Source organism: Artemia franciscana, chromosome 11, assembly GCF_032884065.1.
Source record: "Artemia franciscana chromosome 11, ASM3288406v1, whole genome shotgun sequence".
In the NCBI taxonomy this organism is placed as follows: domain Eukaryota; kingdom Metazoa; phylum Arthropoda; class Branchiopoda; order Anostraca; family Artemiidae; genus Artemia; species Artemia franciscana.
The window spans coordinates 26,759,302-26,778,043 of NC_088873.1; the positions used below are offsets into that span (position 1 = coordinate 26,759,302).

Genomic DNA, 18,742 nt, shown 5'->3' on the forward strand with positions numbered 1-18,742 from the left:
AACATAAACAATTTGAAATGATTTCCACGTAAATATGACAGGCTATTAGCAAATGGTTCTGTGAAGTGAAAATTTTTTTTTGGAAGGGTTCCATAGAAGAATCCCTTTCTACTGGATCTACATAATCATGAGACTGCTGCCCCATCTTTTCACGAGATTCTTTAACCATTTTCTCTTTTGGAATCAATAGTTTAGAATTGAAAAGAATTCTACGTCCTGCAAGAATTTGACGGGCGAAAATTCCACCAAGAACAGAAAACCAGTGAACTTAATAAACACCTAGTTAGCATTTTGCAAACACTCCCACCTCTCTCTGAAAACCATCTAATCCCTGAAACTTTAAAAGGTAAAATCCTGGAAATTTCAGCGGAGCAAATAATAGAAAAAATACAAAAACTGAAATAAGCTAGTATTTGTCCGATTGATATCCCAATTGATTTAATAAGAGCCTTCCTGATAAACTATCAACACTCATTGTTAGTATTTTTAATGATATTAGTAATTCCGGATGTTACCCCTCGTGCTGAAAGCTGGGCTATATTGCTCTAATCCAAAAGAAGGGAGGTCTGAAAGATTTTACTGGAGTACGACAAAACAAAATTGACCCTAGTTTTAAAAAAAATGTATGAGGGTCTCTTAGCTAATTGGTTAAAGGTAGGGATTTTTGAACTTATTGGCTTGCAACAGTTTGGAAGCATGAAGGAGACACTTTGTGTTATCTTGTTAATCTTCTTGACACCATTCTTAAAAATTTTGAAAACCCTGATACTTCGCTGAATATTTTACTACTTTATCTCCAGAAAGCGTTCCACCTAATTGACCACAATATCCTTGTAAAGAAAATGCTGACGGAGTTTCAAGTGAGTCCCTTTCTAGTTAAAGTTGATGCCTCCTTTTTAACAAATCGTTCTCAAGTGCTTAAATATAAAATGTTTATTCCAATCCCTCTCCTATCTTTTGTGGAGTCCCCCAGAGAACCCTGTTGGGTTCCATTTTATTCCTTATAATAGTTAATAGCCTCATGACCGACAACACAGAGCGATGTAAGTATGTGGACGACCTATATACGATTGATGTTGTTGACGAAATATTAACAGCTCAATTATGACATTACTTGAAGATGTTGCAAAGGAGGCTCTTTTATCGAAGATGAAAGTTAACGCTAATAATTCGTCACTTATGACAGTTAATTTTAAAAATCCTCTCCTTGTTTCACAAACCCCATTCCTCCCAAAATCTCTGTCACATGCATTAAACTACTTTGGGTGACAGTTACTGCTGATTTGAAGTAGGATACCCATGTTCAAAATATTCTCAAACAAGCCTCCTCTTCAGTTTCCCTTCTAAAAATTTGGATAAAACTCTCTTGCTCCCCCCTGAGGATCTCCTTCAAATTTATTGTTCTTTTATTCGGTCAGCACCGGAGTTTCCTTCTTCTGTGTGGCATTCTGGTCTTTCTTTGGAGCATATTTGTAGGATTGAAAATGTCTAAAAACGAGCGCTTAGAATCATAAATGGTGAAGAGAAGGTACCATATCATTATCTACCGGGTAAGTTGCACCACGTTGGCCAAGAGAAGGAATCTCCTCTGCCTTCGTATCGGTACCAAGACCCTGACTCTTCCCCGATAACATTACATCATTCCCGAGCCCTACCTTCCCGCCGGCAACATACCATCCCGTATAAAATCACAAACTGACTCCCATCCTCACTAAACATGGAAGATATCGGAAGTTTTGCTCCGAGTTTAGTTGAGTTGTATAATAGCCAGGAAAACTAGTCATAAATTCAATTGTTCTCCATTTATTTTTCTTTTTGACTTTTATGCTAAGTTTCAGCTTATCTTTCTTATGTGTTTTGTACAAGAGATTATTTTTGTCCTGAAGGTCAAATTCTTTCGATATATGCCCACACACACATTAACAATATATATATATATATATATATATATATATATATATATATATATATATATATATATATATATATATATATATATATATATATATATATATATATATATATATATATATATATATATATATATATATATATATATATAATATATATATATATATTAGCTGTTTTTAAATTTTACTTTGTATATTTCTATACATGTTTTGTGACCATAGTAGGATGTAATATGCAGAAAAATGCTAGTGATTTAAGCAAGAACACTCAGTATAGCGTCTTTGTACAACCCCAGAATATTTTAAGTATTAACGTAGCCTTTGGCAAAATACATCTGTGTGATTAGAGCCCAGAATTATTAGAGGATCACACATAAATGAGCTTAAAAGCTAATTTAACTACAGCCATATGCTTGCCCATTTTGCTTGAAGACACATGAAAAGCCAATTGGTGCCATCATTAAACTATAAAAATTCCAGGCCCTAAAACCTTTCTGTAATGTTGACAAAAATCAATCAGATTTGAGCGTTTTCCCATATTCTTAAACGGGCAATTACTTGGATATTTCTCCAAGTTTTAGTTTTTTCGAAAATTTTGTTATTGTTATGGCAAATATATAACCTACTGTCCAGATGGTACAAATTGACCTCTTGTGGCATGATTCTAGCATGCACTAGAAGTATTGTAGATTCTATATTGATATATTATTACATTGATGTATTCTATGTATTACCTACTTCTTGTCTATGGATTCTAGTCAGAAAGCTGGTATAATTCATTTTTAGGGTTTGTCAACGTTGTCAAAATAACTTTCTCCTTTTAAAATTCCGTAGCGTGTTGAAAACAGACATGTCGGTAATTAAGATCTTAGAAAATGAACACGTAACTAAAATATGTGCTCCAATGGTCCGTTACTCAAAGTAAGTTGTATGTTGGTAACTGACGGCCAAGTAACTGGGGCTTTCCCTTATAATTCACTTGATAGAAGAAGATCACACCACTTGATGTGCTTTGTCATGCTCTTTTCAAATAGCCTATACTAATTTCTGTATTCATAAATGCACCCTGCTCTATGTAATTTGATGAATATAATTTTATGGTACATGCTGCCCAAACCTTTGCTAATATAGGCTAGTGTTTTTTTTTAATTTGCTTGTTTTGGTACTACAAACCAGCTGTTGATGAGAAATAGCCTAAATTCAAAAGTAGCCTAGTATAAATCACCAAAATTAGCAAAGTTTAAATCCTAGCCAATTGACTTTTTGCTATCTTGGAAACTTGTTAGGCCAGGGAATTAAAACTTTTGGGGATGTATCCACAGGCTAAAGTCTATCCTGGGAAGTTATTTTGACATCCCTAACTATACCCCTTCCCCCTCCTCTATATAACATAGCTTTTTGTACATTGCAGCTTATATTTTGGTCAAATTTGATCCTATATTACTATTAAAAGTGTAAATACTTGCTTACCTTAGGAAAATTCAACTTTTCACTGTTTTTTAAGCTACTATATTCCATAATTAGTTCACCAGCATTGAAAAACAATAATTACCTTTTATGGTATAGTTCAAAATAGAATGTAGGCATTTAAACAAACCCCTTGTTTGAAATGTCTTATCTTTAAATGGCTTTACACAGGGGTAAAACAGGTAAGACATTGAACTTTTAAGGGGCTTCTCACTCAAAATTATGATTTGTTGCTACAATTGGGTAAGGCTTATGTTATATGTGTGTCAATAACATCTATTTTGTAAATCATAACAGCATAGAGAAAGTCCATTTCTTCAAGAAGGCCCAAATAATGATTCTTAGAAACCTGAAGATTTAGTAGGAAAAATAAGCACAAGTCCTAAATACATGATTGACACAACAATAACAGATATGCTCTCTTTTGGGGAGTTGTGGGGGGGGAGGGTTAATTCTGAAAATTAGAAAAAATAAGATATTTTAAACTTACAAAGGAGTGATTACATCTTAATGAAATCTCATATTTGGAAGGACCTTGTAACTCAGAACTTTTATTTTAAATTCAGGTCAGATCCAGTATCAATAGGGAGAGTTGGGAGGGGACAGGAAATCCTGGAAAGCTTAGAGTAGGGAGATCAGGATGAAAGTTGGTGGGAAGAATAAGCACAGGTTCAAGATTAATGACATACCTGGACCAGATCCACTCTCTTTGGGGATTTAACTCATAACTTCATCAAAAGCTCTTTTCAGATCCTGGAAAGCTGTTCTGGCTCCCTGGAGAATTGTTATGTCACTTGTAATTACTTTTCCATGTCTCATCTGGTATTCAAAAGAGTAATTAATGTGGATTTTATATATTGAGAAGACCATTTGTTTTAATGAGAATATAATATGTGGGAGGTTGTGAGAAAATTAATGCAATCTTTAAATTCAAATAGGCTAGCAAAAAACAAGCAGTATCCAGGAGGGCTAGAGGGTATGAACCCCCCATCCAAAACTTTTCTCCAATTCATAAAAACATAAAAATATGAATATAAACAAGTCTTTCATCTGTTTCATAGTTTTTTTTATAAACATTCCTCAAAAAAATCTTTAATACCCCTTCCCCCCTGAAATTTCCTGGATACCACCCTATGAAAGAGATTTAGAAATGTGAAAAATACTAGTTATCAAATTTTAAGGGGTGTGCAACATTTCTAAATCTTCTATATTGGTAAAACACCAACAATTGGAAGAAGGGGTTGTTGAAACATAAATATTCAATCAACAAAGTCATAGCTTACACCAAAGGCCCAAGAATTTTGATTCTACCTTGGCCCAACACCTGAACAATAACCCTCACCACTTCATTTTGTTTGAAAACACTTCCACTATTCAGAGGTCCTTGTCAAAATATTTGCTCTATTTTTGTCTTCATATTTTGCTACTAGCTGACAAAATTCTCATTTTTTCAACTATTTGATTTTTTTTTCATTAATTATATCTTTTCCTTTCCTGGTTTCTCACAAAACATTGAGCTTTAAATATTATAGGAATGTGTTGATGCTTGTCTTAAGTTTAATATGGTTCTTTACTTTCCTTTGTAAAACTTCTTTTGTGGATAGTTGTGTTGTAACTAATGTTTATTAATGGCTTATTTTTGGTTTATTTTGCTAATTTTAAGTATATATTTATAAAACTATGGTATAAATTAAATAAAAAAACAAGAGTTTTAACTGAAAGTAAGGAGCAACATTAAAACTTAAAATGAACAGAAATTACTCTGTATATGAAAGGGGCTTTTCCTCCTCAACACCCCACTCTTTATGGTAAAGTCTTTTACTGTTTTAAAAAGTAAAGTTAACAGAAAGAGTCAAACTTTAGTGTAAAAGTGGGGCGTTGAGGAGGAAAAACCCCTTTCATATATGGAGTAATTTCTTTATAAGTATCTGTATTAAGCATTTGAGACATAAGATCTTTCTATATATCAAGTTTCATTAAGATCCAACCACCCATTTGCAAGATAAAGATACCTCAATTTTCATGTCTTCCAAGATTTCCGGTTTCCCCATCCAACTCCCCTCAATGTAACTGGATCTGGTCAGGATTTAAAATAAGAGCTCTGAAGCACAAGATCCTTCTAATTATCAAACTTCATTAAGATATGATCACCCGTATGTAAGTTACAAATACCTCTTTTTTCTAATTTTTTCGAATTGTCCCCCCCCTCCAAAGAGAGTGGATCTGGTCTGGCTATGTCAGTAATGTATCTTGAACTTGTGCTTATTCTTCCTACCAACTTTCATCCTGATCTCCCCTCTCTAAGCATTTTCAAGATTTCTAGTCCCCTCCCAACTCTCCACATTGACACTAGATCTGATCTGAATTTAAACTAAAAGATCTGAGTTACAAGGTCCTTCTAAATATGAAATTTCATTAAATTGCAGTCACTCCTTTGTAAGATTTAAATACCTCATTTTTTCTAATTTTCAGAATTAACAACCCCCCCAACTCCCCCAAAGAGAGCATATCTGTTATGGTTGTGTGAATCAAATATATAGGACTTGTGCTTATTGTTCCCACTAAATTTCTGTTTTGCCTCTCTTCAGGTTTCTAAGAATCATTAGTTGGGCCTTCTTGAAGAAATGGACTTTCTCTATGCTGTTATGATTTACAAAATAGATATTATTGACATGCATGTAACATAAGCCATACCCAATTGTAGCACCTAATCATAATTTTGGGTGAGAAACCCCTTAAAGTTCAATGTCTTATCTCTATTACCCCTGTGTAAAGCCATTTAAAGATAAGACATTTCAAACATGGGGTTTCTTTAAATGCCTACATTCCATTTTGAACTATACCATTAAAGGTAATAATGATTTTTCAATGCTGGTGAACTATATCATAAATATAGTAGCTTAAAAAACAGTGAAAAGTTGAATTTTTGCAAGGTAATTAAGGATTTACACTTTTAATAGTAATATAGGATCAAATTTGACCAAATTATAAGCTGTAATGCACAAAAATCTGTGTTGTATAGAGGAGGGGGGGGGAAGGGGTATATCTAGGGACCTCAAAATAACTTCCTGGGATATACTTTAGTCTGTAGACACATCCCTGAAAGTTTCAACTCCCTAACCAAACAACTTTCCAAGATAGCAAGAAATCAATGAACTAGAATTTTGCCAAGTTTTGTATTTACCTTGGAGCTAAATCTGATATTGTTACAGAAGGATATGCCTGGGATAGATTTAGGTAACATGCTAGAGACATGCAAAAAAAAAACTAGGCAAATATATCACAGTTTATATAATTGACTTACTAGTAAAAGGAACATGCCACTTGATGCCTTTTTTATGCTCTGTAGAAATATAATATTAGTTTCAAGCCTATTGCAAATTCAAATTTAAGCACTTTTTGACCTAACTTAAGTATAAGTAATTTTGGCACTGAGAAAATGTAGCATTATTATGGCTAAAACAACTGAGAAAACAGCACTAAGAAAACACAGTTAGCTATTATTTTGTTGAAAACGACCAATAACTCATGCTTTAATTGAAAATTTATCATTTTTCAGAGCTCAAAAAGTGCTTAAATTTTAATTTGCAATGGAAGCAATAGTTCTACTTGTAAAGAACATAAAAAAAGGCATCAAGTGGTATGTGCACTTTATTGGTAAGTCAATTATGTGAATTGTGAAATATTTACCAAAAACTCTACCAATAGATTCTTTGTTTATGGCATTTTGTAAATATCATGGTAACTTCTGACAATGATGCTATCCCCTGATGGTAACTTTATAATAGCCTAGCCTATATTGCATGTTTTTATTAATAAGATTATCATGTTTCCTTTCATTGTTATCTAATTTTCAAAATAACTATATATAGTGTCCATTTTTAGAGTTGTGTTCTTCTTACTCAGTCAAAAATAAGTTTCACCAAGACTACAGTAACCCAATAAACAAAGAAGACTGATATCATTTCAAGATTCCATGTAGCAGTGAAATATATTATTAAGGCTATGCCATGGACCACTAGGGGGAGTGCATTGCCAGACAAGCAACCACAATCAAGTATAAACATCAAACCAGTGTTCTAACAGAATATAGAAACCTATATGGACTTCTCAAACAAACATGCAACAAATGCATGGTTATAACAACTGTTTTTTGGGACTGCAAATGTGTTTTGAGTGTGGAGTTAGATCTCTTTTTTTCTATAGCCAGGATAGGTATGTAACACTGTTTCAAAGACACAAATTAGACTCTGGGCTCATTCCTGATAGTTTTGTTGTCCTTATTCAACTGTTTTCCAAAAGAGCAGAAGGTCCATTGTCTATAATTTTATTGTCAAAATTTCTAATATATGCTATAATAGTAATATATTCTTAACCCACTGTATAATAAATGTAAATAGCAAGAGTAATAAACAAAAAAAGTAAACAAAAGTAATCACTGATAGAAAAATTGGATAAGACTATGATGTGGTCCCTACCAAGAACTAGCATCCTGACTGAACTTTGCTCACATGACAAAACACAGGAAAGAAATGATTCATGGATTTGTACCAACCTGCTCACAAGAAAATTATGCTCAATGGTGCTAACAAATTTAGATGCAGAAACACTAAGTTATTTAAGAACAGGGACACTGGGTATCATAAAAGTATTCCAAGGAGAGAATAGCCTAATTAACAGCATTAAAATAACATTCCATAGTATACAATGAAAGGTCTATTTTTTTAAGCATCAATCCAACTAGACTGACATTCTATTCTAGCCTCCATTTAGAATGACTAATCAGGAGACGACTATCACTATATGCTAAATAGCCTTCCCCCCCTTACAAAAAACAACAACTAGAGGTATGTCATACTAATCACACTCACAATACTAGGGCTAAAAATGCAAGGCAAAATATCTCCTTTTTGCCTAACCCTGCTTTTAACAGGGATATTTCCAAAAACAACTCCATTTTATTCAATCTATCATATGAGTTAGAATACCGAAAACACAGGAAAGAAATAATTTATAGATTTGTACCAACCTGATTCCCATCTCTACTTGCATTTACTCCTTCCCACCTATGGCTCAAAATAAAAAAAAATTAATTAGTTTTTCCTACCAAGATTGGAAAAATGTGTAAAGTGAGTCTTTCAGTAAAGTCTGTGCTGAGATCCTGATCAAAATCAAACTGCCTTTCAATCTTTTATGCAATCATGCTGTGCTGCCACAAAGTGAAAAGAATATCTCAATTGACCTCACTTCCTACTTGACACAAATAAATCAGGCACTGAAATGTGCTGAAATAAGTGCTGTCCCTCTTTGACATGTTTGTTAAAAGTCTTAGCTAGAAGATTGGTCAAAAAAACAGATATCTAGTAAATGCAAGCAATTTGGCCAAGCTATGGCTTTTGGTTTGGAACAACTGTGATCACCTGAGAGATGGCTTAGGAAATGACTTAAGGCTCTGTACAAAATGGAAATTCAACAAGGAACTGAAAAACTATAAGTTACTGCTGATCCAGAAAAATGTGATCTCCATTGCTGAAGACTCCTTCAAACTCTGGAAGTGTAGAAAGCCTACCAAAGCCCAGAGTCCTAGTGTGCCTGAAAAAAAGTGGGTTGAATATTTTGGAAGGGAGTTCAGTGCTCCCAACAAAAGTATGTTAGAGTTTTTTGAAAAACAGCTTGACCTTGTTCTTTTAAATAAGACAAAATCTTTCCTATTTGTGTTGTCAAGTGCTGTTCACTCTTTGATTTCTGAAATTAAAGAAAAAATCTTCCTCTGATATTGATTCCATTTCATCAAGGGACCTGGAACTTGCAGGTTCTTTAATCAAGCATCATTTAGCACTACTGTTTTAGATGATCCTTGTCTGTGGTGTAGTCCCTTTGGAACTTTGTATTGGGCAAATAACTCTCATCCTTCAAAAGGGTAAAAATATGCTTCTTTGTGCAGTTCTTATTGCCCCATCACTGTCTTGTGTAGTACTTTCAAGCTTTTTCAGTCATCTATTGTAAGAGACATTGAAGAGAATTGTCCCTCCTCATCAGTTTGGGTACCAGTAAGGCTTATGTACAGACCATGCTCTCTTTCTGCTTATAAATGTGCTGAATGATATTGAAGAAAGAGGTGATTTCTGGGTCTTGCACTGGATGTTGCAAGAGCTTTTGACTGATGTATATTTTTGCAAGTTTTGCTTGATGCCCATTTGAAAGGCACTGATGTTGCAGTAATTACTTATTTAAGATACATGTATAGATACCTGAAGGCTGGAATTAAAGATGGTAGTCAACTATTTCCAATCCTAAAAAGTGTACTCCAAGGAGCTCTGAGTTCTCTGGTTTTGCTTAATAATTGTGTTACAGGTTCTCAAGATAAGTTGAGATTTACATTTATCTTCAAAGGAGTTGATCTCATTAGTTAAGTTTTAACTTTCCACTTGGACAAATTACTTCTTTTTTGCAAAGACAGTATTAATTGGTAAACCAAGATTGGGTTATTGAGAAGCATATTTGAGGAGAATAACTCCAGGTTCAGAGACATACTACAGTTGTTTTTTTAAACCTATTTTTGTTTCATACTTGATGTACATCAAGAACTATCAGAGAGTTGCCAATAGGCAATCAAGATTCATTAATCACAACCATAGCCTAATTTTGTACTTTCTTCAAAAGGGGGTTATGATTTTATATAGACTTTTACCTGCTACCCTGTTGATACTCAATTGGGACATCTGCTTGTTCAGCTTTTTTCAGAAGTAAAATGGATTAATGATAGTCCATGCTCAGTTGCAAACCAGCACTAGGTGAGGCAACTCAACAGCAGAGGAGGTTATAAGGTTTAATAATTGGAAACAACAGGCTTACAAACATGATCAAATATAGAGGCCAATTGGAATTCTTCTAATCACACTGTTGAAACCAATTTTTCTGTGGATTGAGGAGCATTTACTAGTAGTTTAGACATGATTAATGCATTCAAGGATACTGATTTGTGGCTATAATCTCTTTTGACTTTATCAACGTGGACAGATGAAGCTATTGAACAAGCAGAGCATACATAGTGGTCAAGGTTAGACCAGAAGCTACTAGTATGTATGAAAGTAAATGCCTCCTTTTTGCTTAGAATTTTGTAAGACCAGGGAGGAAACAATCAAGCAGCGGGTCTCATTAGAAGGAGGACATTGCCACATCACAATTCATGTCACCCATTAGCAGCCAATCATAACCAAGTTCCTCAATACCAGAAACCAAATTTTCCAATTCCTTGCCTGCTTTGACAAAAATATTGATGCCAGACTGCTCTTATTATGCAGCAAATATACATAAACTAGTACCTGATCACCAGTCCTGATGGCTAAATAAACGTCATCAGATTTATAACACTAGAAAAGGAAAAAGAGTAGCTAGTTCAGCATGTCAGCTAATCTGGGACATTACAAACTATAATACTCTTAGTGTCTGCCACAGTTAGCACATTTTGGGTGTAACTGACTGGGTGAGAATTAACATCATTCATGGGGACCAGAGCATCAGGAATACTTTAAACACTGGGCTCTTTTAATTTGCAGCTATGTGGTCAGGAGATCAGCATTTTTGGCAATGAAACTTGTTCTCTCCTCAATTCACTTGCTCTTTACGCTAAAGTTTGACTCTTTCTCTCTACTCTACTTTCTAAAACAGTAAAAAAAACTTTAGCGTGAAGAGCGGGGTGTTGAGGAGAAAACACAATTATAACAATAATTTTTGTTGTTATAAAAAATATTTTTTTATAAATACAAAAAATACAAAATTCCACATTTTGTAGATAAAAGCTTGAAACTTCTACTGTAGGGTTCTCTAATATGCTCAATTTGATGGTGTGATTTTCGTTAAGATTCTATGAATTCTAAGGGGTTTCCCCCTATTTTCAAAAATAAGGCAAATTTTGCCTATGCAAATGAGAGGTTCACACCTCCTCCTAATACCTTGCTCTTTACGCTGAAGTGGAACTGTTTATTCTACGGCCTTTGTGATTCAGGGGTCATTCTTAAGGAATTGGGACAAAATTTAAGTCTTAGTGTAAAGAGTGAGGTATTGACGAGGGGGTGAAACCCCTCATATGTAATTAAAAGATACGAATATAGAAGTTCGTTACGTTAGTTAATTCGTAAGTTACGTTTATTTTTACTTATAAAAACATTCGTAAAAAATTAAAATGTCTAGTTGCCTTTTTAAATAACCAAAAAATTGGAGGGTAACTAGGTCTCCTCTCCCGATTCTTTTTTTCCAAAATCGTCTGATCAAAATTATGAAAAGGCCATTTAGCCAAAAAAAAAAATTAATAGGCAAATTTCGTTTACTCTCAAAAAATTTTGAGAGTTTGGTTACTATTGAGCCGGGTTGCTCCTTACTGCAGTTCGTTACCACGAAATGTTTAATGAGATTTACTTTATTTAACCTCAGTAAATTATCATAAATTAAATTCAGTCCGAATTCACCTGTATCTCTGTTTATGGAATCATTCTTAAATAGATTTTTTTTTTAATTTTGATTGTTTCCCTGAAAATTTGCTTTTATCCTTGGTCCCTAGAAATCAAAAAACATTTAAAAAAATGATTTGGATAATTATAAATATGTGCTGATAGAGCCGACGTGAAATCTTTATATTTGGCATTTTGCTTTAAGGATGATGAAATAGAATTATGATGTTGTAGTAATCTCATTTTTAAATTCTGGTTAGTACGTCCCACATAAGAGCTCCCACAAGTACATGTGATTTTATAAACCCCACTTTGTTGCTCTATGGGAGTTCGATCCTTTCCAGAATTAAAAAAAAAAAACTAGCCAAAGTATTACTACCTCTCAAAGCTTCCTTTAAACCATTATTATGTAAAATTCTTTTAAATTTTTCACTCAGTCCTGGAACATATGGTAAAGAACAAAAAACATCTTTCTTTGGTGTTGTTTCCAGAATATCGTTAGCAGTTTTTTCTAGCAATAAAATATTTTTTAAAACACAAATTTTGGGGGAGATATATGAATGACATAATTTCAGTATGGAATTATGAGGAGGAGGAATTAAAGGTTTGTTAGAACATCTTAATCTTTGGGGAAGTGATTTAAAATTTATAAAAGAATTAGAAGAGGATAAGAAACTTCCATTTCTAGATGTTCATCTCTTAAGAAATGAAAATAGACTGGATTTTAAAATTTACAGAAAACCTACTAACAATAATAGGTTTTTGTCGTTCTTCTCTGGTCATGCTCGCCAAGTAAAAATTGGTTTAATCATATCCTTAACTGACCGCATTTTAGAATTTGTTCTTCAAAATTCATTGAGGAGGAATTATTGTTGTTAAAAGAAATTTTAATAAGTAAACATTATCCAGGTTGGTTAATTGACCAGACTTTTTCGAAAAGAAGGGAAAATTTTCTAAAATTTCCCAACCATATTCCAGAAACAACAGCAAAGAAAGATGTTTTTTGTCCTTTACCATATGTTCCAGGGCTGAGTGAAAAACTTAAAAGAATTTTACAAAATAATGGTTTAAAGGTAGCTTTAAGAGGTAGTAATACTTTGGCTAGTTTTTTAAATTCTAGAAAGGATCGAGCTTCCGTACAGCAACATAGTGGGGTTTATAAAATCCCATGTACTTGTGGAAGCTCTTATGTAGGACGTACTAACAAGAATTTAAAAATGAGATTACTACAACAGCATAATTCTATTTCATCGTCCTTAAAGCAAAATTCCAAACCTGAAGATTTCAAGTTGGCTCTATCTGAATATATTTATAATTATCCAAATCATTTTAATTTGTTTGAAAATGTTTTTTTGATTTCTAGAGACCAAGGTTTAAAATAAATTTTCAGGGAAACAATCGAAATTAGAAAAAAAAGAATAATTCCATAAAAAGAGTTACAGGTGAATTTGGATCGAATTCAATGTATGATAATTTACTGAGGTCAAATAAAGTAAACCTCATCTCACCTAAGAGCTATGACCTCTGTCCACCTGATGTCAGATAAATCTAATGAACCGGAACCGAAAAGGTCATGGAGATTTGCTTCCACTGTTGCATTGAAAAAATAGGAACAATAAACTATATGTAATTGGTTTATTGGGTATAAATTTTGTTTGTTTTTATTGATGTCTTTTAGTTTTACTGCTGATGATGAACTCTGTATATGTGTTCGAAATCTCCAGCTAAAATTTTTTATATCTGTTCGCTGTCGATTAAAAGTTTTCATCCCTATTTTCAACCGTTATACTTTCTACAACTAATTTATTATTAGACAACATTATGCAACTGATTGCCTCATGTCCAGAGATCTCATCAATTGCTTCTCTGCATGTAGCTCGTCTATGTAACTCCTTAGGCATATTTGAGATAACAATTGGGGCATAAATTTCAATTGCTAGAATAGTAGGTAATGCCGGGAAATTCAGCTTGTAAGTGCCAATGCGTACTTTGCAATACTATATCTTCATCTTCTTCTCTTGAAAAACAGCACAAACAACAACTTGAAAAACAACAGACTTCTTTTCGCTTCTTGGAGGTTTCTTCTTAATACACAGTTAATACACCGAAAATCAATGCAATTGTCGTGGATGGGTGGGCGGGGGTGGAGGGGGGGGGGGTTGGTGGCTTGCGCCTGTCTGACACTCCACATAATATATATATATATATATATATATATATATATATATATATATATATATATATATATATATATATATATATATATATATATATATATATATATATATATATATATATTTATATATATATATACATATATATATATATATATATATATATATATCTATATATATAAAAATAAGTTGTCTGTGGATCTGTGGATGGATCAGGTGACGTCACCTGAAAAAACTGGATCAGGTGACGTCAAAACTGAAAAAACTAAAAACTAATAAAAAAAATAAAAAAGCTAAAAAACTAAAAAAACTAAAAAAAGGCAAAAACTACAAAAAAAACTAAAAACTAATAAAAAAGCTAAAAAACTAAAAAAACTAAAAAAAGGCAAAAACTACAAAAAAAACTAAAAACTAATAAAAAAAATAAAAAAGCTAAAAAACTAAAAAAACTAAAAAAACTAAAAAAAGGTAAAAAACTAAAAAAACTAAAAACTAAAAAAAACTAAAAAAAAAGGAAAAAACTGAAAAATAAGCTAAAATAAAGGTAAAAACCAATAAAAAACTAAAAAAAAAACTGAAAAAACTAAAAAAAAGGCAAAAACTACAAAAAAAACTAAAAACTAATAAAAAAAAGTAAAAAAGCTAAAAAACTAAAAAAACTAAAAAAAACTAAAAAAACTAAAAAAAGGTAAAAAACTAAAAAAAATAAAAAATAAAAAAAAAACTAAAAAAAAGGAAAAAACTGAAAAATAAGCTAAAATAAAGGTAAAAACCAATAAAAAACTAAAAAGAAAAAAAGGAAAAAACTAAAAAAAATTTTCATCTAAAAAACTAAAAAAAACTAAAAAAGGTAAAAACTAAAAGAACTAAAAAAGAAAAAAATAAATGACGAAACTCAAAGAGAAAGCGACCAGGACAAAAGGAATGTTCGATTAGCAATCAACAAAGCACCGGGACACAGGGAGTATAAATGACGACCAGGACATAAGTAAAAAAAAAAAAAAAACTATCTATATATATAAAAATAAGTTGTCTGTGGATCTGTGGATCGTGGATCAGGTGACGTCACCTGAAAAAACTGGATCAGGTGACGTCAAAACTGAAAAAACTAAAAAAAAGGCAAAAACTACAAAAAAAACTAAAAACTAATAAAAAAAATAAAAAAGCTAAAAAACTAAAAAAACTAAAAAAAGGCAAAAACTACAAAAAAAACTAAAAACTAATAAAAAAGCTAAAAAACTAAAAAAACTAAAAAAAAGGCAAAAACTACAAAAAAACTAAAAACTAATAAAAAAAATAAAAAACTAAAAAAACTAAAAAAACTAAAAAAAGGTAAAAAACTAAAAAAACTAAAAACTAAAAAAAAGGAAAAAACTGAAAAATAAGCTAAAATAAAGGTAAAAACCAATAAAAAAACTAAAAAAAAACTGAAAAAACTGAAAAAAGGCAAAAACTACAAAAAAACTAAAAACTAATAAAAAAAGTAAAAAAGCTAAAAAACTAAAAAAACTAAAAAAACTAAAAAAACTAAAAAAAGGTAAAAAACTAAAAAAAATAAAAAATAAAAAAAAACTAAAAAAAAGGAAAAAACTGAAAAATAAGCTAACATAAAGGTAAAAACCAATAAAAAACTAAAAAGAAAAAAAGGAAAAAACTAAAAAAAAATTTCATCTGAAAAACTAAAAAAAACTAAAAAAGGTAAAAACTAAAAGAACTAAAAAAGAAAAAAATAAATGACGACACTCAAAGAGAAAGCGACCAGGACAAAAGGAATGTTCGATTAGCAATCAACAAAGCACCGGGACACAGGGAGTATAAATGACGACCAGGACATAAGTAAAAAAAAAATTAACAAAACTAAAAAGAAGGTAAAAACTACAAAAAAACTAAAAAGAAAAAAAAAACTAAAAACTAATAAAAAAACTAAAAAATCTAAAAATCTAAATAAACTAAAAAAGAAAAAAAAAGAAAAAAAATAAAGGAGAAAAACAAAACTAAAAAACGAATGTATATACAGACCGGTACACCGGGATACAAATGACGACCGGGACACAGGGAATATAAATGACGACCGGGACACAGGGACACAACTACAACGGGGACACCGGGGGAAACAGGGGGATATAAATGACGACCGGGACAAAAAAACTAAAAAGAAAAAAAAAACTAAAAACTAATAAAAAAACTAAAAAATCTAAAAATCTAAATAAGCTAAAAAATAAAAAAAAAGGAAAAAAATAAAGGAGAAAAACAAAACTAAAAAACGAATGTATATACAGACCGGGACACCGGGATACAAATGACGACCGGGACACAGGGAATATAAATGACGACCGGGACACAGGGACACAACTACAACGGGGACACCGGGGGAAACAGGGGGATGTAAATGACGACCGGGACACCGGGACAGGGAATGGTCGATTAGCAATCACCATCAACAAAGCTCAAGGGCAATCATTAGAATCATGAGGTATAGATCTGAATACAGATTGTTTTCCCATGGACCATTATATGTTGCATGTTCAAGAGTCGGTAAACCTGACAATCTATTTATATGCAAAGACAATGGGACAGCAAAGAATGTTGTATATTCGCAAGTTTTACGTAGTTAAAACCATATATATATATATATATATATATATATATATATATATATATATATATATATATATATATATATATATATATATATATATATATATATATATATATATATATATATATATATATATATATATATATCTATATTCACAGGTGGGACATAGGGACACAACTACAATGGCGCGTAACTATTATGGCGCGTAACGACTTACGCGCGCGGGGGGGCTTGGGGGGGCGCGAAGCGCCCCCACCAACTAGGTGTTGGGGTGGCGCGAAGCGCCACCCCAACAGCTAGTATATATATATATATATATATATATATATATATATATATATATATATATATATATATATATATATATATATATATATATATATATATATATATATATATATATATATATATATATGTTTTTAACTACGTAAAACTTGCAAATATACAACATTCTTCGCTGTCCCATTGTCTGTGCATATAAATAGATTGTCAGGTTTACCGACAATCTATTCAGATCTGGAAAAACAATCCGTATTCAGATCTATACCGAATTTTTCTAATGATTGCCCTTGAGCTTTGTTGATGGTGATTGCTAATTGAACATTCCCTGTGTCCCCGTCGTCATTTATATTCCCTGTGTCCCGGTCTGTAATTTCTCTTTCAGTGTCCCGGTCGTCATTTATATTCCCTGTGTCCCGGTCGTCATTTGTGTCCCGTTTTTTTTTCTGTAATTTTTTTTTTTTTTTTTTTTTTAGTTTGAATTGCAATTGTTGATCGCTCAGTTTTTTTTTTATAGTTTTTTTTTAGCTTTTTCATTTTTTATAGTTTTTTAATTGTTGATTGCGTAAACAAAAACCATGGTTGATTTCTTAGAGAATAGAAGTACAAAAGATTAAAAGAGGTAGAGACGTACGAACAAGCAAGCAGTATATTTATATATATTAAATAAAAAAAAACAAGTTTTTTTAACTGAAAGTAAGGAGCGACATTAAAACTTAAAACGAACAGAAATTACTTCGTATATGGAAGAGGCTGCTTCCTCATCAACGCACCGCTCTTTACGCTAAAGTTTGACTCTGTCTCTCAATTCTTCTTTTTAAAACAGTAAAAAAATTTAGCGTAAAGAGCGGGGCGTTGATGAGGAAGCAGCCTCTTTCATATACGAAGTAATTTCTGTTCGTTTTAAGTTTTAATGTCGCTCCTTACTTTCAGTTAAAAAAACTTGTTTTTTTATTTAATTTCTGAACGTTTTTGAATCAATGCATGTTTTGATTCTGGCACTCCGCGGAGGAATAATGAAAACGAAATTTGCATTTTTTGATTGATCGAATGATTTTGAGAAAAAAAGAGCGGGGGAGGAAGCCTATTTGCCCTCCGATTTTTTGGTTAATTAAAAAGGCAACTAGAACTTTTAATTCCTTACGAATATTTTTATTAGTAAAAGATTTACGTAACTTATAAATTAGCTTACGTAAAGAACTTTTGTATTCTCATATTTTTATTACATATATGATGGGGTTCGCCCCCCTTGTCAGATCCTCGCTCTTTACTTTAAAGCCTAAATTTTGTCCCAATTCATTAAGAATGAGCTCAGAATAAATAAACCGTAGAATAAATAGTTGAAATTACTAAAAATACTTTAGCGTAAAGAGCGAGGTATTAGGAGGAGGTGAGCCCCTCAAATGGTTAATAATTTCTGTTTTTTTTTTAAGTTTTAATGCTGTTCCTTACTTCCAGCTGAAAGAAGTTTTTCGTATTTATTTTTTCATTGTTTTTTTTTAAATAATGCTAGTAAATCCTGCGCTCCCTTCATGGAGATTTTCTTCCCCCATGACAAATTATCGATGGAAAGTTCCCCCAGCATATCCCCCTCTTCTCAACCCCTCCCCCAACCAAAAAAATTCTCCTGAAAACGCCTGTACACTTCCCAATGACCATTACTATATGTAAGCATTGGTCAAAGTTTGTAACTTGTTGCCCCTCCCATGGGGACTGTGGGGGAGTAAGTCGTCCCCAAAGACATAGTTATAAGGTTTTTCGACTACGCTGAATAAAATGGCTATCTCAGAATTTTGATCCATTGACTTTGGTAAAATAATTAGTGTGGGAGGGGGCCCTCCAATTTTTTTGGTCACTTAAAAA

General features: G+C 32.2%; 1 protein-coding gene across 3 annotated transcripts in view; it reads left to right on the forward strand.

Moving 5' to 3' along the window:
• The first annotated feature begins 2,720 nt into the window (after positions 1-2,720).
• The window catches only part of LOC136033029 (tRNA-dihydrouridine(20a/20b) synthase [NAD(P)+]-like), a 61,194-nt gene continuing 45,172 nt past the window's right edge, over positions 2,721-18,742 (forward strand). The window contains exon 1 of one of the 3 annotated variants that reach the window (XM_065713586.1): positions 2,721-2,831. In XM_065713586.1, coding sequence (XP_065569658.1) covers positions 2,761-2,831 — 71 coding nt within the window. In that variant the 5' untranslated portion in view covers positions 2,721-2,760. Of the gene's footprint in view, positions 2,832-2,930; positions 3,011-18,742 lie in introns of those variants that run through there. The other 2 variants (XM_065713585.1, XM_065713587.1) reach the window with 2 other exon arrangements.